Source organism: Acyrthosiphon pisum, chromosome A2 (assembly GCF_005508785.2).
Source record: "Acyrthosiphon pisum isolate AL4f chromosome A2, pea_aphid_22Mar2018_4r6ur, whole genome shotgun sequence".
In the NCBI taxonomy this organism is placed as follows: domain Eukaryota; kingdom Metazoa; phylum Arthropoda; class Insecta; order Hemiptera; family Aphididae; genus Acyrthosiphon; species Acyrthosiphon pisum.
In genome coordinates, this window is record NC_042495.1 from 110,944,058 (window position 1) to 110,955,751 (window position 11,694).

Here is an 11,694-nt window from a genome sequence, read left to right on the forward strand (position 1 = left end):
TTAATCGGTCACTAAAAAATCTTTTTTATCGATTAATCAGTCGTTATAAAATCGATTTTCGGTTTGATTTTTAATTTTCGATTAATCGAAATAATCGATAAAACGTAAAATTAATAATCGAGTGATAAAAAAAATAATCGAACAGCCCTAATACTGCGCGGGAACACTAACTTGGCAACCGAATCCGGGATAGAGTCTGTATGCTTATTGTCATAGTTTAATAAAATGCGTCTAAAGGTGTTGTTGCTGGTTTTTCCAATTGTTCACAATTCAATAAAATTTGAAAATTATATCTTTATATACCCGGTATATTTTTGATACGCGGTGTATTATTATATCAACAAAAAATTACTTCATGGGAAAAAATCATTTGATGTTACAAATTGTTATAATTTTTTCAGATTCTGAGCGGAGCGATTAATGTAGTGGTTTTATAATGAAATAGTGCTTCGATTTTCAACTTCAGTATCTTGTTCGATGGGAAAGTGAATATTGTTGGTGTTATTGGGGGAGGTAAACATTTGAAATGTCCAGTTATTTTCAAAAGCGACGCGAAAAACAAAAAAAATTGAGGAAAACCGGGAATTTTTACGCAAAATCGGTTTTCGGCAAAATCGATGTTGGTTTTTGGTGTACCTAACTCTAAAACAAATGAACGTAGATATATGAAATTTTCACTGGTTGTTAATACTAGCATTTTCTATAGACTATCAAAATATTTTGATTTGTTTTGAACTGTTTACGAACAATAATATCACCAAATATACCTACTTAGTAATATACACAGGCTGACTGACCGTCATCGCCCAGAATCGTTTTTCTTATACAAAGATATTATATCATTGAATTCAAATTTAACACCATCCATTACAGAGGCCCATTTGTAAGCTACTGTACAACAAAGCGACACCCACTTGCCCACCTTTTTTATCTGAAAGACTAGAACTTTTTTCAGGTCGTGGATCAAAGACCGCATTTTGATTTTACTTTATAAATAATGCTAGAATAATACTTTTGAAAAATAACGAATATTGTGCATTATTAAAATGCATATTTTAACTTCTATAATAAATTATAATTTTGAAAATCGGGCTTTGATCTGACCTGCAATACGACAATTCTTCCGGCAGACTTGATACAGCCATCGTCAAAAACAGTTCAATAGGTGTGTGGAAACCACTGATGTTTTCCATTCGATGGTGGTACAGTTTCGGTCTGAGTTCCACATTTAGGATTTCGTTCATCATGATGGTCATCATTTGACCGGTTACAATCTTCCTGGCCGTTCTGTACAATTGTGTATCGTTCAACGACGGTGACTTCCGTGACAACTCGTCGCACACTCGGTTATGTTCACGTACCCAAAGTGTCGACAGTACGAAAAACAATGGGCTCATGCTCAATATCTCATCACCGTGTTTAAATTTCAGACCGATCATTTTACTGACCTTTATTTATTCACAAATCATCCGTGTCATTTATTTATAACATTATAAAACACAAGAAGAAAAGTATGTGTTTTAATTTATTTACTTTGAACAACCAATTAAAGAAGCTTTTCTTCATCACAGCTGATAGGTATACGTTTGAGCGTAGTGCGAACGATTGGTTTGTCGCATAATGTTTATAATTAAATTGCAGTGTCTTGAGCTTACCATCGCAGAACAATCTCTTCGAACTCTCCGACGCAGGGTCACTGCCGTACAATTGAGAAGCCGTTACCTATAACAAGTGTGCGGACAACACACAATTATTATTCAATGTACGTTTTTTTAGTGGTAGGTACAGCATATCGCTTTAAACGCGCCAGGGGCGTAACATGATTATTGTAATTAGTAGGTATATTACGAACCGTCATGTTGGAATTCTCATCGAAAAATTGCAAAACGAAATATTGGTAGAACGCGTTGTACAGTAAATTTCTGTTATTCTGATCCGATATGAACTGACCGGGTTTCCGTTTGAAGATGTCGTTGTACAACGTATCCAATTGCGGAAAATTGTCTGAAAATTATTTTTCTGAATTATTATTTTTTTATTGGATTATGGCTTCGGCGAATGAGGTCTTTGGCCCGTAAGGTTGGAACCAGGGTAGACTGGCAGATCGGGAAATAGGACAATTATAATATTATTGTTATATTATTTAAAAATATACTGTTGACGTCCTCGACTCACGTAGTCATGTCTGTCGCATGTTATAATGAACTGTTAGTTAATTTGTATTTTGCATTGACTACTGGAAAAAAGCACGTTGAATGTTTGCGATCCCAATCTCGCAATTTTAAAGGTAAGTCGAGTCAAATTTTATAATTTTTTTTTTTGACCTATAGTGTTTTAAGTGTTATAACTAAATTTTCTCGATAACAGACAAATGCGCAGTTTTGCCTCGTTCGTGCTAATTTGAATTATATTTTATTTTATTATAATATAATAATATAGTAGTGAGACATAATTACATAAATATTTACTGTCAAGCCTACAGCAATCCAGTGAACATGGCGGAGGCAATATGCTGGTGGAGCATGCATCGTTTTCGGTACCAGCGGGCACGTTTACTAATCTTTTCACCGCACTTTGATGGTCTAAATATATATATATAAAATTATGTAACATATATTTTAGCTTATTAACACTCAATCAATCGCTACATGCTAAATTAAAGATTTTGTTTTATTAACATTACCTACGCATTAAGCGTTGCAGAAATATGTTAATTAGGTATATTTTATGAGGATCATGTAGATATATTTTCTAAACTAATAATTGTAAGCCCTAATTGAAACGGCAAGATCTTGATTGATCTGCGGCTTCGTGAAAAAAATAAACTTATTGGTCTACCGGTATTTCGCCTTGTCTATATTTTGATTTCTATTATTCATTTATAAGATAGGGACAGCGAGTATCACGGTTGCGTCGGCCGGGCTTACGCAATCAGACCGACCCGGGCGAGATTCCTCGTACTCGACAACACTTCGGTAGGACCCTAGTTAAAATGTTTTAGGAATATTATATACGTGGAGGTTCACATACACAATCAGGCGGACTCAGTCGTCACCGGCAGCACTTAGCTTAGACAAGTGTCTTATTGCGTGGTGAATCGGGCTTGGGACGGCAGTACTAAGTAAAGTGGTCGTGAGGGGGAAAGTAGGGAAGTAGCGAGTGACGATCGGTGTGGGCTGATGGGAATTAAATTAATAAAAAAATCATTTATGTCTGTAGACTGTAAGCAATATATTATTTATATATAGTCCCATTTGATTATCAAAAATCAAACTGAGATAATGCAAATTTGCTAATTTATTTGTTATTTTTTGTTATTTCTATTTAATTAAAAATGTCTTTATTTGAGAATATAATAAAACGGATGAATGAACATTTCATATGTGAAATTGATTGTTCAAAGTCAGACTTAGAAAAACGAAATATTATTATAAGAACGAAATTAATTGATATGGCAAATGCAATTGGATTGTCAGTTTTGAATTAAATAATCCCCAAAAGTAAGTGCAGTTAATGTTTTTTGGTTGGCCTCACAGTCTATTAGTTTAAAAATATTGAAAATAAAATTAAATATAATGTGAAAATTATTGTAGTGTAGAGCAGTGTTACTAAATAATTAGTAGGTAGCCTAGTATTGTACAAAAATTGTTGTAATTTATACTGCAGTCATTCAGATCATTAATGTAAACAAACTTAAATTAATGTATCAACTATCAAGACAATTTTCCCTTAAAACAATGTACCTAAACTGTTAACTAGCAGTAGCCACTAAAATAAATTATTTTCATTATCTAGTTCATATTATATTATAGTAAAAATAGTAAAAATTTAAAATGTCCGTAAAAGCTCAAAACGAGTCAAAATATTTTCAAAATTTAATCAAGTATAGGAATTGATAAAATTAACAATATATGATATATATATTATCTACGGTTTTTTCGTTTTTGAATTACAACAAAATAAGAGAATCGCTACACGAGAAATCGAGTGAATTTCCAATCTTGTAAAAATACGAACTTCAAAACAATCATAAAAATTTAATTAGCCTTTCTTGTAAACATTTTTTTTTTTTTTTTTGATAAAAGTATACAGACTTATAAGAAATCTTGCATTACATAATATTCACATTTTAAATTTTAAAAGAAAAAATTGTATGAATTTCTAGTTCAAAGTAATTTGAACATTTTCATAATTTGTATGTGTTTTGTCAAGATTTGAACAAAAATGCTTACAAAAAAAAAATTGTGATAATGGATTTTTAATATTTTTCAAATGGCGTTTTAACAACTATTAAGAACCTAGTATTAAATTTTCAAACTTTTTTACCCTACAAATAAAATTGTATTAACATGCATAGAAAAAAAAAACTTATATAATTGGAAACTAAAGATATTCGTCAACAGTTCAAGACAAATCCAAATATTTTGAAAATTTTATCGTGTATAGAAAATGCGAATATAAGCATTCAGTGAAAATGTCATTTATGTATAAGTATATGTTCATTTGTTATAGAGTTACACCAAAAACCAAAATCGATTTTGTCAAAAATTAAATAATTAATTGTTGTTTAATTAATTGTTAATGATTCGCTGCATAAATATTGCTATTCTGATTTATATTATAATAAAGTATATTTGTATTAAATTGACAAGAGAGAATTTATTATTAATTTAATGCATAATACTTATATACAATTATTATAATAAATAATTAAACCAATAATTCTTGAATAACGTCTGTTTATTTTATCAGTATTTACTGACTTGGTGATCAAAAGACAAATACAATAAGTAGTTACTTCATTGTAAAAAGGAGTGTAATATAATTTTTACAATAATAATTATTGTAATGTGACATAATTATTATATATTCTATGACACATTGACACCCATATAATATATATATATAATATTATATACAGTGAAACCTCAGAAAATGTGTCACTAAAATTTGTCTAATTGTAGAATTTGTAGTTTGATCCAAAAAAACCACAGCTATTTGGGGGAGAGGTGTTCATTAGGGGAGGCTTCAATGTATATAATATATTATTTTAAATGAAAAGACACTTTTTTTGTTAAGTATATTTTTACCGTAACTTACAAGCATAAATGGTTTCTAACTGTTGTTCCGAAGTGAACGGAAAGATGCTCGATAACATCGACGGCCAGCTGCCTCTGTCCAAATTCGCATGGCCAAACAGTGATGTTATAGATGACATAAAAGACACGAGTTTGTCTACGATTGGAAAAAATATTATGACAAATATAAGGTTTTCATTATTGAATATTATATTAAATCATATAAGCAAAATTATCTATTTATTTATCTATAAATAGACAAATTTATCTAACTAATTTATCTAATTAATCTAGCTAAGCTAAATTCGCAAGCAGTCCAATATTATTTTTATAGTTACGCCACCTGACTAGGTCATAAATCGTTCATCTAGTTCTAGGCTAGAAAAAGTACTCTATAATTTAGCAAATTTCACAGAAAATGAATGGGGCGTCCAGAGTTTATTAAATTTAATCGCCAAAGTAATAATTTTATAGTACAGGTTAAGTTAGTATACCGTAAAAATTGACATCACAAGCTATACATACTTCCTAAGGATTTCATTACGTCCATGTTAATTATGATCCAATTACGATCGAAATGAAATGAAATAAAATATAAGCAAGCCGTTGTCATGTAACAAAATCTACATCTATGCTATTATTATAAAGTGGTATGTATTAATTATAACAATAGCCAGCATAATATAATATAATATTCTTTCGGACCCAAATTAATCTTTTACGTTGAGAGATTAAAATTACCTATAATAAATGTATGACATTTGGTAATTGGTATAATATTACATAAATGTATTAAAAATTTAAAGAAAAAATGCTCCAAAAGTCCAAATATTGTCACATATTCATCATAATTCATAATATACTATTCATAATTTTTATCTATTTATCATTTCATATAAGTTATAATTTATAATCCCAGTGCAGAACATTTCAATGTGCATAATATACTATATATTGGTGCGTGATAGACAAAGGCCACAGTATAATATTTCCATAATTTTTCTTTCATAAACCTAGTTGTCAAATTTTAAATAACACGGAAAAACTATTACTGTCTATTCAGAGTAAAGAATGGTAAGGATTGGCCGGAAAATACCAAAGAGATCCATAAACTAAAGTAACAAATCGAAAAATCAACTTTGAGATTTGAGTTACATTGATATACAAATAAGAACTTGTTCGGAAAAACCGTGAGCAGGAACAAGTGCAGTCTAATTGCTCGACATTTGCTGGCTTGCCATTGTGCTCCAATGGGCAGCACATCGAAGATGACTCGTTCGGTACATTTTATTAGTTTTCGTCTGTTCTCAAGAGACCTCATAGCTGCCACGTTCATCTTGCTGCATTCACACTGCAAAACGTCTAAGAAATAACAGTAAGTCTCACGTATACTATATTTAAATATCATGACGTGGCGTGCGTTGTAAATTATTTTTGCATGCTACTGACGATATTATGAGGTAAATTCCACTCAATTGAATTTTGCATAAGACATTGATACAGTCGAGTCTAGATAACTCGATTTATTTTAGCGTTGAAAGCGCTTGAAACGTTTTTAAGTTGTGTCTGAGGTATATAACTGGAAAATGCAATAGGTAAATTGTATATTTGTTCCCTTCGAAATTCAAGTTATTGAGACTCTGCTGTAATTTGCATAATATGAAACATGTATACTTGTCACAATGTTACATAATTATAGTTACCTTTGGTTAGGTCTTAGGTATCTGGTATAGACGTATAGTATACAAACTATGGGGTTCCGTATTATATAACATGACAAGACAAATATATGCGATGTTATGATCAAGCCCATAGGCGCAAATAGTGAGGGGGGGGCTTTAGGGGCTAAGCCCCCCAAAAAATGTCCATAGCCCTCCCAAACATTTCTTACATATTGTTTTAAGTTTATTCAATATTACCAAAGTAAGGCTTTGGCCCTCCCAAATTTCAAACGCTATTTGCGCTTATGATCAAGCCTATTACAAGTCAACAATAATAATATATTGTTATATTTATGTTGAACAATGAGCATAACAAAAATGGAAAAACATAAAATGTTGTACACTTGTACCTACCTACTCGTGTTACTTCGTTTCACTGTAATGCAGCTCACGGACTATGATTAACAGGACTGGAAACGAACCTTTATCATTTGATACAGATCTGTTACGGAAAGTCAATGAGCGGTTGTAGCGCTATCTATTAGTTTTATATTACAAAATTGAGTAAGTCACTGAATACAGTAAAAATCAAAATACAAAATACTATTAAGTATTAAATATATAAAATAATTTAATACAACTATTAAAGATCCAAAATATCTAATTTAACAAAAAATTTGATTTAAAAATCATAGTCCGTGATGTAGCTCTATTGCCTATACGGTACGCCGTCATGCGTCAACAGACGCTTTATACAATGGATTTTATTGAAATAATTTTAAGATTTGAGTAGGCCTAAATATCTGAATGTGGGTAACTTCTAACACTTACCAATCCTGTTTAATAAAATGATAAAATAGGTATTTACTCATATTCAATTGTTTTGCAAGTAATGCGAATGTGTGACAAAAATAACCGGTGTGTGTTTTTTTGTAACCAAACCAATTTTCAATAGGTCATTGTAATAAAATTTAAAGTTTCAATTCAAAAAAATTAAATTTGAAAAGATGGGTAAGCGGGTGTCGTTCTGCTGTAAAGTAGGTTACAAGTGGGTCACTGTAATGGATGGTGTTAAATTGGAATTCAATGATATACTATCATTGAATACGATAAACGATTATGAACTGATACGGTTTGTCAGCCTAGGATACTTTATATTGTTTAAATTGTTATTATTAATACGGTAGTCAGTTAGTTGAATTGATATCATTTGTATCGACGATCACGAGGTGGACGGCGGCGAAGGTGAACGATGGCGAGTGAAAATATGCGCTCTGCCGGTCGCGGCACGAATGGTGGTACGTCGGAATCAGACGACAACTGATGTACCGGCGCAACGAAATAATATAATATATATAAACTAGCCACGAGGTGGTCGCAATGGCGGCAAACGGCCGGAAGCGACTCGGCGCGTACGGAAAAGACTGTTCAAGAAAATTGAAGCACTGTTACTGCTCCAAACGGTGATGACAGACACAAAAAAAAAAAATCAATACATTCATTGCTCTGTTCAGAATCTAAAATATAAGCTAATCTATTGTCTTTCTTGTTCATATATAATTTACCTGATCAAATGTGCTCAATGCAAATATATTTACAAAGAGTATATTTATAAAATAACATAATTTTCAAAATATTCAAACTACCTATACGTAATACATTTCACAAATTCCGTTCAGTTGCATTTCTAAATATAGGTATAATTAATAAAAAAAGGTGAGTGGTGTCATGGGACACCCGGTAGAAACGAAGTTTCTTTTCTAACAAATATTATAGATTACAAATACATTTTAGTTGAACCATTCAAAATAAAAGTAAATGTCAATAAGTAAATGTATATTTAAGTAAATGTGAAAAATAAATGAAAATAAAAATTATTATTATTACTATTTAATTACTATTATATTAATCATATTCAATAATCGAAATTACCGGCCTGTGACCGAAATATGATACGTATGTTTGTGATGTAATTTTTTCCAAATATCATGAAAATACTGCATCGATAGTGGTGTCATCTCTTGTTGTAGATTCTACTGGATTGTTTATCATATGTAAATTGAATGTGCCCATAAGGAAAGTTTTAAAAGTTTCCGATTTCATATCATTCGAATTGATGTTAAAGTCACCAAATATTGTTATAATTTATAAACTATGATAACTATAAATGCATAGTAAATAGTAATATGTAGATTTTATTACGCTGCACAGTGGTCTGAAACGTTATTTTAGACGTTCAAAAGTCTTATTTCAAAATGTGTTAAAAAAAAAATATCAAACTACATAATAAGATAAGATTACATAAGATTGAGCACGTCACCTGTAAATCTTTAAAGACTTTAGGCTTTATTAAACGCTTCTCTTCTGATTTCAATCTAACCTATTCCCTCAACAATTTATACTGTGTGCTTGTAAGGCCAATATTAGAATATGGTTCCATTCTTTGGGATCCTTATACGACCTCAGACTCTTCCCTACTTGAGCGTATTCAGCGTAAATTCCTAAATTTTGCATCCTTTTGTCTTAATATCCATCATGAACCTCACGATTATTCCCCAGTCTTGCTCCACTTATAACTTTGTAGTCTTTTCGATAGAAGAGTCTTAGCCAACATTAACTTCCTAAATAAACTTACGAATGGTACTATTAATGCCCCCGAGCTTCTCGCTGAGGTAAACTTTCGTGTTCCAAGTAGATCTTCCAGGCTAACGGCCCACTACTACGTTCCTCGTCACACCACTAACTATGGCCGAAACCACCCTATCCACCGAATGATGCGTTTAGTAAATGAGAACCTCTCTAGTCTTTAAGCCTTAGTCTTTGTTTCATATCAAATTTATTATAATGTTTGTCTGTAATCTATTCTGTTTATCTGTACTTTGGGCTAGTCCCGTAATGTAAAATAAATAAAAAAATTAAAATAAAATAAAATAATCATATGTTCCTTAGTTCAAATATAAAATTTCATAATCATACATTTATTTTTACCTTGTTAATAACTATTTGAACATGGAAATTGTACGTCTTGGCCTTTTTTTTCGTTATTTTTAATGAAACCTAATATTTTATTTATCAGGCAAATATAATATATTTTTTTAATTTTAAATGTTATGTTTATTTCCTTCAGGGGTATTAATGATATTAAACGGATAAAAAAAACATTTATTCAAATTTTTTTTAATGACAATACGAAGTTATTTGAAAATATTTTTAATTTTGAGATTTTTTTTTGTATTTTAACGTGCCAATGAAAATTATTCAATTTTACCTAAAATCTGATGTATACATAAAATAAAGAAAGTTCCAGGATTTTGGAAAAGTAATTTTTTCTTACCTCCATGGGGAATTATTGCGTACAGAAATTATTTCTGTGAAGTTTGTTGCAAAAAAACATGAACAAAAACAAAAATTTCGATGTTTGAAAAAAATAATTATGATAAATATATTTTTATCTATCTAATATCATTAATGCGACCACAATGAAATAATAATAAAAAGAAAATTCCAAATTAATAAATTACCTAGGTACAAAATGTATGTTTTGTTGCAAATATTGTGACAAACCTTACGAAAATTATTTCTGTACGCAATATTAAACAGATCCGACAGATGTAATAAATCCAAAAAACCTATACGATCCACAACTTTCAATAAAATTGGTTACAATATTTCGAGATAATTCCAAAACGATATCAGCATCAAATATTTAGCACAATAACAGTATGTATCGTATGAAATTGTTTAATGTCGTTGGCCGTCGCTACAGTATTTGTATAATATTATGATAATAAAATTGATATATTTTCAAAACAAATTTTATATGCCTGCTGATTGGAACAACGAACAATAATAGTTTGTTTTTGATATAAATTAGATTTGTTTCAGGCATCGCCTTTTGGAACAGATAAAATTCTTCAATATTTCAACTTTGACCGTTTTTGGTGGCAAATTGTTTGTATATATTTATTCGAGGGGGTGGGAGTAATCCTACCTACATAGTTTAGGCACCTACACATTTTCACCAAATATTTATGTTAGTATTTTCTAATCACAATATAACTCGTAAAATAATTTTTCGCTTTTTGAGCTGTTTATAGATACCTATTTGAAAGTTAATACTTTTATAATTTTTTTTAGATTCTGAACGAAGTGATGAATGTATTGATTTTACATGATGTGTTGTTTTTTTTTTTTTTTTTTTTTTTTTTTGTGTCTGACGACAACTTTTGGAGCAGTAAAAATGCTTCGATTTTCAAAAGTTGTACCTTTTCTGAAAGGAAAGTGAATCTAGTTGGTACTTTGGGGGGTCAAAAGTGAAAATTTCCCAATACTTTTCAAAAGCGGCAGGAAAAACCTTAAAAAAATAACGGAAAAACGCGAATTTTTACGCAAAACCAATTTTTGACAAAAACGAAAACTTAATTTTACTGTAACTCAAAAAATAATTATTGTAAGCACTTGAAATTTGCAACAGATGTTTATATTAGCGTTGTCTATACAGGGTTAAATTTTCAAAGTGTTTCGACTTTTTTTGAGCTATTTATAGACAAATGAAATTTTCAATTTTTCTAAGTATTTTTTTTTAAAATAACGATAAAAAATTTTTGGTTGGATAGAAAACTTTGAAAATGTAATACAAGGTTTCTTATAAGTTGTTCTCACAGTGATAAAAAAAAATCCAAAATCGTTAGTCACAATTTTTTTTTATAAGTGCTTAAAGTTTAAATTTATACGAAATATGTCAAAATTGCGAAAATTTGCAAGTAATTTTGTGGTTGAAAAATCGTAAAATTTTTTTCTTTTATAACTAAGCTTTTAAAAATTGGTACAAGGGTCTCCATAAGTTTTTCTTTAAATATCTGTAAAAAAAACTCAACCGGACTAAGACAAAAAATTTTTAAGAGTGTTTGAAATTTAAATTTTTACAAAACCGCATTAAATAACGGTTTAGCCTC

The 11,694-nt window shown here is 30.2% G+C and overlaps 1 protein-coding gene across 1 annotated transcript in view; it reads right to left on the reverse strand.

The window, feature by feature from the left end:
• The window catches only part of LOC100571889 (prostaglandin G/H synthase 2-like), a 3,218-nt gene extending 1,779 nt beyond the window's left edge, over positions 1–1,439 (reverse strand). Inside the window, exon 1 of the mRNA XM_029490052.1 lies at positions 1,105–1,439. Coding sequence (XP_029345912.1) covers positions 1,105–1,439 — 335 coding nt within the window. The remainder of the gene's footprint in view (positions 1–1,104) is intronic.
• Positions 1,440–11,694: the final 10,255 nt, after the last annotated feature.